The 14,163-nt window shown below is 40.2% G+C and overlaps 2 protein-coding genes across 2 annotated transcripts; one reads left to right on the top strand and one right to left on the bottom strand.

The window, feature by feature from the left end:
- Nucleotides 1-2,220: 2,220 nt before the first annotated feature.
- Nucleotides 2,221-11,961, bottom strand: LOC116334568 (titin-like). The gene is made up of 4 exons (XM_039615753.1): nt 9,799-11,961; nt 9,254-9,350; nt 2,453-8,719; nt 2,221-2,339 (listed from the first exon to the last, which is right to left on the bottom strand). The coding sequence occupies exons 1-4, from the start codon at nt 9,817-9,819 to the stop codon at nt 2,305-2,307; spliced, it is 6,420 nt and encodes a 2,139-aa protein (XP_039471687.1). The 5' UTR covers nt 9,820-11,961; the 3' UTR covers nt 2,221-2,304.
- A 206-nt stretch (nt 11,962-12,167) lies between these two features.
- On the top strand, nt 12,168-14,163 carry gdpgp1 (GDP-D-glucose phosphorylase 1). Its single transcript, XM_031758014.2, has 2 exons — nt 12,168-12,342; nt 12,806-14,163. Exon 2 carries the CDS (start codon nt 12,814-12,816, stop codon nt 13,909-13,911), a length of 1,098 nt encoding a protein of 365 aa, XP_031613874.2. The 5' UTR covers nt 12,168-12,342; nt 12,806-12,813; the 3' UTR covers nt 13,912-14,163.

Genomic DNA, 14,163 nt, shown 5'->3' on the forward strand with positions numbered 1-14,163 from the left:
TATTATTGTGGGGTCTCTAGCGATAGAATCACTAGTATCACAGTAGATTGTATCACTCTAACCAGTCCAACCCAGTTCCACATATTACCAAAGAAGACAAAATAATGTTTCCTTTCTTTATTTGTATAACTACGGTTATTCGTGAGTTTTATAATCCATTAAATCACACAGCATCTTTTTCTGAAAAAACCCCCCCTTCTAATACTATCACTGATCTGCAACCCAATTAATCATACTTGCAACCCCATAATCATATATACAAAACAAACATTACAAACATCTGTTAAAAACATAAAATATTATTGCACAACATTTCTATGGTCCTGAGTATTTACTGGACACATTTATGTCATAATCTAAAAATAATAGTAATCCATTCAACCCTATTGTATTATTTAAAAAAATAATAATAAATTGTTTCTTTAACTCACAAAGGCTTAATTTATTCTCTTTGTAGTTGTTTAAATTATTATTTTAAGTGTATTTAAGCAAAGATATCAAAAAGATTAATTTGCAGAAAAATCACTATTTATTTTCAGTAGATTTTGAAAGTTGCTTAAATTAATATAAACCGAGACTTATCTGAAACTGAATGAGTATTCAGTATGAGGGAGACTACTACTATCTTCTCACAGTCCAAAGACATGCAGCAATCAGTGGGGTTAGGTTAATTGGTGATCTTTAAAGTAAGAGTGTGTAAAATCTCACCACTAGATGTCTGTAGATTGCAGTCAAATGAATTCTGTTTTCTTACCCCTCCCAATCCAAGTGCATAATTGTAACTATGGTGGCTGCTATAATATGACAAACTTGTTTTAGTCAACCAAGGGAGATCAGAAACTTAGACTGTACCATAATATTAGCTTATAGTCGACTGTTGTTGTTTAGCTGGCTTACAGTGGCTTGCAGAACTGGTCACATTACAGCCACAAACATGAATCAATTTTATTGGAATTCCACGTGAAAGACCAATACCCTCTTGAACTCTTGATTCAAACATTTTTACAAATAAATAACTGACAGCCACAAACATGAAACCACCTTTTGCAAGCTCAATTTTTACAGCTGCCAGTCTTTAGGGTATGTCCACATGTGACAAAATGAAATCCTTGCCCATTCTTCTTTGCAAAAGTTCAAGATTAGATGGACAGAATATTAATATTAATTATAATTTTGCCAATTGTTGCCATGTTTAGGGTCGTTGTCCTGCTGGATTGTCATCTGTCTGGACACAACAGGATTGCATGTCAAATCTGCTGACTAGAAGAAATTGTGACAATATCAGAAATAAATAAGCACATTTATCCATGTTTTCATGTGTTTTCAGTTCAGGAGATGGGGCTTGAGGATGCTTATTCTGTTGTCTCTTTTCTTTGTGTTTTTGCTTCTTTGGTGAAGGGGACCCCTTGTCAGATGATAAAACATAGGTCCTTCATATCGTGAATCTGAATTTACCTCCATGTTGTCTTTGGTGTATACCCTGACCTGGACAAATCTACTTTTTTCATGTTTTTTTTTTAATTTGTTTTTTGTATTTTTAATACAGAACAAAAATTTTTTTAATGTGTCAGTTCTTTTTTTTTTTTTAACCATTTCTAAACTCCTCCAGAAATAGTAAAATAAAAAACAAACAACTATGGTTTTGGGATTAAAAGTGTTCTTGCTGGTTTTCCTACCTCTTATAAAGTAATATTGTCTTGTCTTTTGTCAGCATAAATACCATAGGTGAGAGAATTTTTCAAGTCAACCCAAAGCATACATATATGTTTGTCCGACATGTTCAGAAAGAAAAAAAAAAAAATCTTTGGCATAAATATGATCAGGTTACTTCCCCAAACAAAAGACAGAAAAGTACGGGGACATGAGACTAACTTGTCAACTTGTTATACTCTGACTCTCATGTCAGGCAAAAGACAAAAACATATCTGCATGTGTTTTATCCCAGCAGGGATAACGTTAAGTAATACAGAATTCCAGAGTCTCTGAATTTTTGTGTGCTGCCTGAAAATGTTTTCCTTTACATAAATAAAGACATTTGAACCATAAAGTTAGAAACTGATACATCATAATTCATCAGAATGGTTGTTCACCAGCATGAGCTATTAATAATAACTTTTTTTTATTGCCTTCGTTTTTTTTCAAAGTTTTACAAAATATGTTTTGATTTGAACTCAATCGACAAAGAACATCTTAAAACAAAATTGAATGTATTCTATTTTTATAAAAAACAAAACAAAAACAAAAACAAAAAAGATGAATATCTTCTCCAAATTTCAGGAGATGATTATCTTAACGTGGGGCAAGCTAGGCTCCTGGATTTGTTTCCCAGTCTGTTGTATCTAAAGCAAAAACAGAGGTAAAACAGCAAGTAAAAGTGTGCAGGTGAACTTTTAACATGAATTTTTGCCAAAGAATTCTTGTAGCTGATGGTGTGTTTAATCTTAAGTGTTACCTGTCATTTTTGTTCCCTCTCTGGTCTCAGCTGGAACCCCAATCCCGTACTCATTTTCTCCTGTGACTCTAAAGAAATAGATTCCTCCCTCCTCCAGGTCGGACACCTTGTAAGACAATCGGCGACACTTGTCAGTAAGTCTTATCCATCCCGTTCTGCTGATGTCTCGTATGTCTACAAGGTAGTTCTTCACGGGAGACCCTCCCTCATTCTCAGGAATGTCCCAGGTAACATTGGCAGAGTTCTTAGTCACATCTTTAACTATTATATGAGCCGGGGGACCAGGTGAATCTAAAACCCTCACATTTAGGGTCAAAGAGGCAGCTCCAGCAGCATTTTGCAGTTTGACAGTATATTTGCCAGAGTCATCACGTGTTGCTCGTTCCACTGTGATAGAGGTGGCAGAGCTCGTGGTGTTGATCATTCCTCTGACTCGCAGATCAACATCTGCTTTCCCCCATGACACACTGGGAACAGGTTTGCCTGTGAAAGGCACCATCAATGTGAAGGAGCTGCCACATTTAACAGGCAGAGTCTTTCTCATCTCAGGGTTAATGTGAATCTCGGGCTTCTCCTCTCGCTCTGTAGCTACTTCGGGGTCTGTTTCTGGGCTAGGCTCACTAATACCAACTTTATTTATGGATCTGACAGTAAAAACATATGCTGTCCCCGATGTGAGTCCAGTTACTGTAAACTCTGTCCTATCTGTGTTCTGAACAGCAACAGTCCAGTCTTCTTCTGTTGATTTTCTGAATTCAACTTTGTACCCTGTAACTGCCGCTCCACCGTCAAACACCGGTTTGTTCCATGACAGAGTGATTGAAGATCTGGATGAATCAATTATAGTCGGCTTTACTGGAGGGGAAGGAAGAAACTTTGGATCCTCTGCCAAGGTGAGTGGACATGGCAAACTTGGTTCACTTAGCCCAGCAGCATTCTCAGCAAAGACTCTGAATTCATACTCAGATCCCGGATGCAGACCAGAGGCTTTGACTCGTAGGTCATAGACTGGCTTCTTATTGACCCTGACCCAACGGATGCCCTGCTTCTCCCTTTTCTCTACAATGTAACCGCTGATGCGGCTGCCACCATCAGAGGCGGGTGTCTTCCAGCAAATAGTCATCGCTTCATTGGTTGCACTTGTGACCTCAACATCTGTTGGAGCAGATGGGATGGTAAAAGGATCCATGGCCTTGACTGGGTCACTTTCCAAAGTCTCACCCTCACCATATTTGTTGACTGCCCTCACCCTAAACAGGTATTCGTTTCCTTTGAGAAGTTTGGTTATCTTGCAAGTAGTTGACATCATGTCACCATACACAAGGATCCAGGCAACACGGCTGGTTTCACATTTCTCAACAATGTAGTACATGATCTCTGCCCCACCAGTCTCATGAGGAGTTCCCCATGAGAGGGTGCACTTTTCTGCTGAAAGTCCAGAAACTTCGAGGGGTCCAGCAGGTGGACCAGGCCTGTCTAGTACTTTGCAGGTGATAGCCTTAGATGTGGTACCCCCTGTATTCTGGAGAGTAAGAGTATACTGCCCAGAGTCTTTCCTAACAGTTTCTCTGATAAGCAGAGAGGTATGCGTTTTTGTTGCAGTTATTTCAACTCGTCCTGTGGTGCCAATATTTCTACCATTCTTCAGCCAAAACACTGTAGGGTTGGGGCGGCCTGAGATGACAGCTTCTATTCTTAGGAGGTCTCCTGCTTTGACAACCACCACCTGTTGAAATTTGTCTTCCAAGATAATTTTGGGTGGCTCTACATTGTGCTGTGCTGTGACAGGTCCGGTTGTTTCAGAGGGTGGACTGAAGAGCTCCGCTGCATTCTTTGCAATAACACGAAAGTTGTACTGTTCACCCTCTGTGAGGCCAGTCACTTCAAAGAAGGTGTCCAATAAGTTTGTGAAGTTACACTTAAGCCAGCAACTATCAGGCAGTTCTTTGCGCTCAACGATGTAACCAGTTATTTTAGCTCCACCATCATATTCTGGCTTGTCCCACGAGAGAGTTACTGAAGTGTTAGTTATATTGGTGACAGTGAGGTTGCCTGGGGGATCACACTGGTCTCTAGCTGCTACAGGGTCAGATGGCTTGCTACAGGGTCCAACACCTGCCATATTCTCTGCACACACCCGGAACTCATATATAAGACCCTCCTCAACACTTGTCACCTTATACTGGTTTTCCGTCACTGGGCTTTTGTTCAATTTTTTCCACAGAATACTGCTTTGATCTTTGCATTCAATGTGGTACCCAATAATAGGGCTGCCACCATCACTCTCCGGTTTGCTCCAAGCAATGACCATAACAGACTTTGAGGCCTGCACAACATGAAGATTGGGTGGTGAGCCAGGTGGCTTGAAGGGATACTGAGCAACAACAGGCTCTGACTCAGTGAATTGGCTCTTTCCATAGCGATTCTCTGTAGCAACACGAAACTGGTATTCAGTGCCTTGTGTCAGACGGGAAATTTTGATTGATGTTCTTGCAACTGTAGCTGATACACTCTGCCATAATGTACTGCCTGTATCTCTTTTCTCAACAACATAATTAGTGATTTGACATCCACCAGTGTAATGTGGAGGCTGCCATGACAGAGACACAAAGTCAGCACTGACATCATCAACACTGAGGTCTGCTGGAGGACCAGGCCTTTCAAAAACATTAACAAATATTTGAGCAGAGGTGGTTCCAACGGAGTTGGTCAGGGTCACCTCATAAACACCAACATCTATCCTGGTTGCATCTTTGATAATGATCTGAGATGACGTGTCAGATGTGCTCACATTTACTCTGCTTGTCTCTTTCAGTGCATTGCCGTCTTTTTTCCAGGTTGCTGTTGGTGGTGGTACCCCTTTAAATGGAACATCGATCTTTAAATCATTTCCTGCCTTCACACTGAATGTGTTGGACAGCAGACTGATCATAGGCTCAGTACTGGTATCCTTTACTATCACAGGTGCCAGCAGGCATTTTGGCTCACTCTTTCCCTTCTCATTCACTGCACACACTCTAAAGAAGTACTCTTTTCCTTTTGTCAGGCCATCAATAATTGCATCGAGCGCTTTACTCTCTGAACATTTTGTCCATGTGTCATCTCCCTTAGCTTGCATTTCTACAATATAACATGTGATTTTGCTTCCTCCATCATGGGCTGGCTTTTCCCAAGAGAGTCTTGCACTACTGCATGTGACATCGTTGAGTGTGATCTTGCCAGGAGGCAGGGGCACCTCAGAGACTTTAATAGCTTCTGTGGTTTCTGCTGGCAGCCCAGTGCCAAACTCATTTACAGCCAGGACACGAAAATAATAGAAGCATCCTTCCTGTAAATTGTCGATCTTATATGAATTCCTCATGCAGTTGCTAAAGACGCTTGTGAATGCTTTTCTAGTCTCCTCTCGCTTCTCTACAACGTAGTGCGAAATCTTTGCTCCTCCATCAATCAAAGGTGGCTCCCAGGAGATGGACACAGAATCCCTCTTTACATCCTTTACCTCCAAGTTTGTTGGTGCGCTGGGAGAGTCCAAAACTTTCACATTGATGAATGCTGACTTGGAGCCACAGCAGTTCGAAGCCGTCAACACATACTTCCCAGTATCATTTCTGTTGACATTTTCAATGAGTAGCACAGTGTAGGAGCTTGTTACCTCGATCTGAGCACGCTCACTGAGGGTGTCACCTTCCTTTGACCATTTAACCTCGGGCTCTGGCCTTCCTCTGATGGTAACAAAGAGGTGTAAAGTGGAACAGACTCGAACGCTGACAGTCTTCCTCAAGGCAGCGTCCAGCTCAATCTCTGGTGCCTCTACTTTTTCAGCTGCAACCACAGACCCAGGTAGATCCACATGGTCTCCGACTCCAGCAGCATTTATTGCGCGAATACGAAAATTGTACTCTGCATTTTCTCTCAGTCTTTTGACAGTGTAATTTGTGTCCTCTACACCTGCGCTTTGTGTGCATGTAATCCACTCATCATCTGTTGCTTCTTTCATCTCTACTACATATCCACTGATGGTGGCTCCTCCATCATAGATTGGTTTTGACCAAGTCAGAGACACAGTACTGCTAGAATAGTCTGTCATTTTGGGGTTGGTTGGTGGACCAGGCGGGTAAGTAGCTTCACATACTTTTATATATTCACTTGGATCACTGGGAGCACCCACACCAGCTGCGTTTTCTGCAAGTATTCTAAACTGGTAGTAATGCCCCTCTGTGAGCCCAGTACATCGGAAACGCAAATCATTTAGTCTTCTCTTGTTGCATTTAGTCCACCTGACACCCTCTTTGTCAAGTTTCTCCACAATGAAGCCATCGATCTCTGAACCTCCATCAGTCTCAGGCCTTTCCCATGTTAATGTTACAGAGTCACCAGTCACAGCTGTAGCTATAGGTGTAGAAGGTGCACTTGGTGGTGTGAAAGGATTTTGTGCAATTAAGGGGTCTGATTCCAAAAATTCTCCAACACCATATTTGTTCACGGCAGCAATTCTGAATACATATTCTTTGCCAGGTACCAGTTTTGTTACTTTGTAACTGAGAGCTTCAACATGAGCTTCAACTCCTGTCCATGTAACACGACTGGTCTCCCTTTTTTCAATGATGTAATGAGAAACAGTTGCACCTCCATCATTTAAGGGGGGATTCCAGTGAAGACTGCATTTCTCTGCACTGATAACTTTTACCTTCAGCTGTCCATCAGGAGGACCAGGTCTATCCAGGACCTTCAAATTAACTGGGACAGAAGTAGTTCCACCAATGTTAGTGAGGCTTAAGAGAAAGTGTCCCCCATCTGCTCGTGTACAGTCCCTGATAGTCAGGGTTGTATGTGTGAGAGTGGTTTTGATCTCCATTCTTGGTGTGACTTTGTCGATTTCTCTTCCTTCTTTCAACCATGTTACTGCTGGAAGAGGCTTTCCAGAGTAATCAGCTTCAATGACGAATGGCTCTCCAGCCTGAACAACTATAGTACTCTTGAATTTAGGATCAACTGATGCAGTGGGTCCTTCAATGACATCCTGTGCAATGATGGTTGCACTTTCTGAAGGTGGACTCCAAACACCAGCCCCATTCTTAGCAGTTACTCTAAATTCATAACTTTGTCCTCCTGTCAGACCTGTGACTGTGAACTGATTCTCAATAACATTCGTAAAGTTTGCCTTCATCCACCTGCCATCCGGGAGCTCCTTTTTTTCTACAACATAGCCTGTAATACTGCTTCCACCATCATACTTGGGCTTTGCCCACTGGAGTGTAATGTTCTCTCTCGTAATGACAACGGCTTCAGGTTTACCAGGTGGATCACAGGGGTCTCTTGCCACATAGCATTCTGATATCCTGCTAGATGGGCTGAGCCCTGCAATATTTTCAGCAAAAACTCTGAATTCATACTCAATACCTTCTTCAAGCCCACTTGTTTTGAAGCGAGCATCAGGTATAACAAATTTGTTAAGTTTGGTCCATAAAATGCTGTTCTTTTCTTTGCGTTCAAGGTGATAGCCAATGACAGGACTGCCTCCATCTCTGACTGGAGGCTCCCATTCAACCACCATGCTGTACTTTGTAACAGTGGAAACAAAGGGGGTGCCTGGGGCAGCAGGAACACTGAATGGATATTGCGCAACTACAATGGGTGATGTGATTGCAGTACTTTTTCCATATCTATTTTCTGCAAACACTCTGAATTGGTATTCATTTCCTGTCTTCAACTTGGTAACTTTGATTGTGGTTCTTACTGTAGTTGCAGAAACAGTCTGCCACTCCATACTTGTAGATTCCCGTTTCTCCACTACATAGTTGTCTAGTTGACAGCCTCCTGTGTATTCAGGTGGCTCCCAGGAGATGGTAACATAGTCTGAACTGACTTCATCAATCCTGACAGGTCCTGTGGGAGGGTCTGGCTTTTCAAGAACAACCACGGTGATTTCCCCTGTATATTTTCCAGCACTGTTGGCTGCAGTGACAGAGTACTGACCAGAGTGCTCCCTGATAGCATGTCTGATATGAAGGACTGTTAATGACGGTGTGGTTGAAATCTCTAGCCTTGATGTTTCTTTTACTCCCTGGCCATCTTTTCTCCATTCAACTTTTGGTGCTGGGTTCCCAAAGACTGGGACCTCTACTTTTAACTCTTCACCATTCTTGACAGTGAATGTGGTAAAAGTAATCTGGAGTTTTGGCTTAATAGCATTTTCCTTATCTGTGATGGGGGCGGGTTGGACATTTGGGCTGATTTCTCCATTTTCTGCAGCAGAAGAAGGCTGGCCTGTAGTGCAGAATAACAAGCTATAATTACTATATATATATGTGTGTGTGTGTGTGTGTGTGTGTGTGTGTGTGTGTGTGTGTGTGTGTGTATATATATATATATATATATATATATATATATATATAAGGTATTTCCTAAACACTATTTCTCAGCTGTGTGTGTGTGTGTGTGGACTATTTAGAAAAGAAAAATTAACCTGTGAGAAAGAATAAGGGAAACCTAATTTGTATTGTACATTGAAGAGATCACAAAATTATATGTCTGAGGATTTTCTAAAACCAATCTACTGTTTTTACACTGTTAAAAACTAACACTGTGCTAGTTATTTAAGCTTATCTAAGGCATTTTAATCAACATATGAAACAAACTGATCTTGGGAGAAGCATCCTTCTTTTATATACTTCAACACAAAGACGTGTTAATGGAATTTATTATTAATAATTTGTTGAACATTTTCTAACTTAACTTTATAACAAAGTACGAATACATGCAATCTATGCACCACAGAAACAGGATGAATGTGCAACATACCTTCAACAATAACAGTGGAGGGTGACTGGGAAACCTCAGTATCCCGTGTCAGGTTTATATTTAGAACATGAGCTTCATCTTCTGCTTTCTTTCCTAGCTACAAGAGAGGGGGGTAACTTTTAATGTTAGTGAAAATGAGATTAAATATTTAAATTAACATTTAAATAGGACAATACCTTTTACCTTGTTCCAAGATTATAATATTGATTTGGTTATTTGGTGGCTTAAAGTCTGTATTAAATTTGTTACAGAAAGCCCTCTGAGTGAGTTTTAAACAAGAATAGAAAGTAGGCTATCTTGCTGAGTGAGATGTGTGTAACCGAAACACTTGAATGTGTTAAAAATAACTACAGACATGGCCAACCAGACTGCCAACTGCTCTGCCAAACACATTAAAGCTGTATTATTATTTAAGTCTTAAGGCTCCCATTTAACATGCAAACAACAACATGCACAGAAAAAAGTAACTCAACTAAAAGGACATTTGAAGATCCCTAAATGCTTTCTGTACTATATTACAATGACTTTTAAGATGACTTTCTTACCTCATTCTTGTTTTCTTCCATCGTTTCTCTTAGTTAAACTGAAAATTTAGATCCCTTGTTAATCAGTTTGTTGGTAAAGATGCCTAAAGTGCTGTGAGCCCCAAATGTTTAGGACACAGATACACAACTCTGCCAATCACTGCCTGCTTAATCTGCAAAAGCATTCAGTGACTAAAATAAGCATGGTGGGGGATTGGCCAGCTGCTCATTCTTTCAAAATTAGTTTAGCCTCCATGGCTCAGCTAGAGATAAATGGAAAACATCTCATCACTTAAATATTGTCCACGTACCATTCCTGTTATAAGAGGGTTTTCCCTGTAACTTCATATTCAGGTATTAATACACACCTACAGGCAGGCAAAGAAGAGCTTAATGATCTTATTTTACTGACCTTTTCATTGTTTGTGACTGATAAATATTGTGGGTGTTTGACACTTTTTTTTGGCTTCAGCTAAGATTTTTGTTGGATTAGAAATGAGTACAGTTCAGTTTGAACAGTTTGGAGACAAATTTATAGAAGCAAGGCTGACATAGTTTGCAAATGTGTAGAGGAGGGATAGTGGATGTACTGGACAAAGGATACTGAATATGGAGCTTCCAGGCAGGAGGAGAAAAGAAAGACCAAAGAGGAGGTGGATGTAGTCAAATAGGACATAGGGCTGGTATGACAGAAGATGATTCTAGAGATAGAATGAGATGGAGGCAGGTGATCTGCTATACCGACCACAAAGGGAGCAGCCAAAAAAGAAGTATAACAAGGAAGAGGAAGCTTTAAACTTGGGTGTGCCAGAAAAAGTTTTAGATCCATTGTATTAAAGGTGTAGTGTGTAGAATATCACCACTAGATGTCAGTAGATTGCAGATTGCAATCAACTGAGTTCTGTTTTCTTAATCATCCCAATTTAAGTTCATAATCCTAGCTATGGTGGCCGCTGTAGTGAGAGTAGGCTGCCAGTCCACTGTTTACCTTAGCTGTAAATATATGCCCATATCTATTTACTCTGGAGGAGGCTGTAAAACTGAAAGCTGATGTGAGCTGATGAGTCAGTGAAGCTCACTTCTGTCTCATGACAGCATTGCTGAGGTGAGTTGCTTAGAATATCCTGAACTTCCTTTTTTGCTGTTGATAGCTGCTGTCAACTGGCAATATTGAAACTTTCTTTGAAGTGGATCTAACATTTTTGGACTCAAACACATAGTAAATAAACTCTTGTATGATATGAAAATGTAATCAAACTGTTTAATAGAGGGAAATAATTATTTTTAGGACACCTGAGCCTAAAATTATCTGGCATAATGTTGGGTCATAACCAGCTGGTTTTTTAGCTGGGTCATTGTTAGCTGTCCAGAGATGGGGCAGTCGTATGTATGATCTGGTGACAATAAGAAATTGAGACAATATTAGGACTAAACAAGCATGTTTTCATGTATTAGAGGGATGACTTCAGTTTCGGAGATGAAGCTGGAGATGAGAAGGAACTGGTTGAGGTGGAAATGTGGAAGGAGGCATAGGAGTGGTGGAGGAGGAGGCAGATGAATGGGTTAACCTTATATGTGGCTGGTCTCTAACCACATACATAAAATTTGATTAGGCAGAATTGTGATGTCCATCTTGACCACTGTATTCAAGAGGGCGGGCCATATACAAATAGCATAAACAAAAATATAACATCAAACGTGTTTAAAAAAAAGAGTCAAATTGAGTCAACCCCTTAAAAGAGTGCCAAAGGCTTTAGCAAATAAATATGTTTTAAGAACAGTTGTAAACTCAGAAAGAGAAGAGGCCTGCCTCACGTGCAAGGGCAGATCATTCCACAGTGATCTGCCAGTCCAAAGACATGCAGTTAATGGGGTAAGGTTAGTTGATAATTCTAGATTGCCCTCTGATCTGAACATGAGTGTGAATGGTTGTCTGTCTCTAAGTGTTAGTACCCTGGCAGAATGGAGAATATAAAAAATTGCACCTTTGATAGCTGAAGACATCTATTTTTGTTGTTGTTGTTTTTTTTTTTTTTTTTAAAAATTGAATAGCCTATATTTACTGTTCCTTTAAATGAACAAGAGACATCTTGAGAAAAGGGTTTGTTTTACGTTAAACTTCATGCATTTTTTAGTGTGTTTTCCATTTGAGCATAAAATCCACAGCTATTTCTTTTCAGTAATGCAAAAATCACTTTGTCAGTAGTCTAAAAATACATTACAGTGGTACTAGCATAAAAATGTTAATACTATATTATTTTAATACGATATTAATATACTAAACTAATATACTAAAGTAACAAAACTAATTTGAAATGTGCGCTTTAGATTTATTAGCGTCACAGAATCTTTTATTCTGAAACAAGGAGCCGGAAATACACTAATACACACCAGCGAAGAAGAGCACGAAGCTAGCTTGCCAAGCTAACCGGTTGTAGACATCTGATTGAAGATATAAACGTATATAAACCTTTCGATTGAATGGGGAAAAGAATTAACCGTGTCGTTAACAGGCGTTATAGCTGCTGTCGGTTTATGATTTGACACGGTGTCAACTGTGAAGAGGTAAGGTCACTGTAAAATTCAATTCAGTCATGCATGAATCATTGAAAACCGTCCATTGCATGAAGTAAAAGTGCTCTGTGAGGTGAATAGCAGGCTATACTGCCTCAGACACTTATTGGTATCAACATAGTTTGATAACAGTGCACTCTCTGATAATAAAGCTGGAACTTTGTTCAAACTTTCCGCATGAAAATTACTTAATTAAGCTTCTGGGAACTGAATTTTTTGAAAGTTATACAATCACTTGTTTCAGCGTCCAGATGTTAATGGTTTTTCTAGTTTTCTTGTGTAACTATAGGTATTTCTGTAGGTTTTTTGATGGCATTGCCGGTTAAACAAACGTTATTTGCCAAGTTATTGATATGACGTAAACTAAACATGTAGACGTGTCTGCCCGACCTAAATGACCGACCTCAGTGACTCTGTTATCAAATGTAATTCCTCTTGTTTCACTCATCAACAGATTCCAACATGTCTATCCAGTTTGTGTATAACCATCAGCACTTCGTCACTGATGTGTATCGGATCAGTGGAAACAATTCCGCTAAAAGCTCTGCATCAACAAAGTTTGACACCGCCATCCAAGGCGGCTGGGCAGACAGGATGGCGCGGGGCATATTTCGCTACCATCTGGGGGATTTAAAAACACGGGTCCTGCTGGGTTCCCATGGCTACGTGGCTCAGCTGAATATCCAACGAGGAATACAGAGGAGAAAGCCTCAGGAGATCCTGAGCATTAAGCAGGAGTTCAGTGCCAAGCAGTTTAACTTTAACAAAATTAAACACGATGAAATCATATTTGAGATGATAAAGGACAAAAAAGGATGTACACCTTTGACTAACAATACAGAGTGTCCTCAACCCCAGAAGATGGTTGTGTTGGTCAATGTTAGCCCTCTAGAGTTTGGACATTGTCTCTTTGTCCCAGATCCTGCTCACTGTCTCCCACAGATCCTGACAAAGTTTGCAATCCATGTCGGCATTGAAGCTGTGCTTCTGAGCTCTGATCCCAGTTTCCGTGTGGGGTTCAACAGTCTGGGAGCATTTGCATCTGTCAACCATTTACACCTCCATGGATATTACCTAGACCATTCCCTCAAGATAGAGTCTAAGCCAGTTAAACCTTTATGTCCTGAAAAGGCATTTTATCGAATTTTGGACTTTCCGGCAGGCTTTTTGTTTTATGCAGAATCAGAGGAGGTGGAGAAAGTGGCCCAAACTATCTGTGAAGTCACAGATTTTCTTGTGAATGATAATATTGCTCACAACCTCTTCTTGACTAGAGGAAGCCCGCCATGTGTTCAAACGCAAGGTGAAAAGGATCTCTGTTCAAGAAAAGGTGTTCGCATTGCTGTGTGGCCCAGAATATCCTGCTTCGGTGCCAAAGAGGAGGATGCCTTTAATGTTGCTCTATGTGAACTGGCTGGACATTTACCCTTTAAGAACAAAAAGGACTTTGAGCACATGACAGAGGAAGATGTTGTTGATGTAATCCAGAGCTATCTTTTGCCTGAAGATGAGTTTCACCAGCTGGAACAGCAGCTTACTGAACATTTATTGTGTTCATAATGTGTGGTCATTTTCATCAACTTACAGCTGGGCTGGAAGGATCTTAGACTTTTGATGGTATAAATGGATGAATCTGGTTACTGGATTTTGAATTTAATTGTAAAAACTGCACTACCGTACTGAATGTGTGTCAGAATCTTCCCTGTACACATGTTGAGATTTATGATATTTACAAGATAAAATGTGCTTTAATTGGTTAATGAATGTGTTTTAGCAAAACTGCTGTCAAATAAAATGAATGTATAAAAAGAA

This window comes from Oreochromis aureus, linkage group 7 (assembly GCF_013358895.1).
Source record: "Oreochromis aureus strain Israel breed Guangdong linkage group 7, ZZ_aureus, whole genome shotgun sequence".
NCBI lineage: Eukaryota > Metazoa > Chordata > Actinopteri > Cichliformes > Cichlidae > Oreochromis > Oreochromis aureus.

Coding starts and splice junctions, on each gene's coding strand:
- LOC116334568 (XM_039615753.1), bottom strand. CDS start 9,819: ATGGAAGAAAACAAGAATGAG. Junction 9,351..9,798: donor TGGAAGAAAACAAGAATGAG/GTAAGAAAGTCA, acceptor CCTCTCTTGTAG/CTAGGAAAGAAAGCAGAAGA. Junction 2,340..2,452: donor AGAGGGAACAAAAATGACAG/GTAACACTTAAG, acceptor TTTTTGCTTTAG/ATACAACAGACTGGGAAACA.
- gdpgp1 (XM_031758014.2), top strand. CDS start 12,814: ATGTCTATCCAGTTTGTGTATAACCATCAGCACTTCGTCACTGATGTG.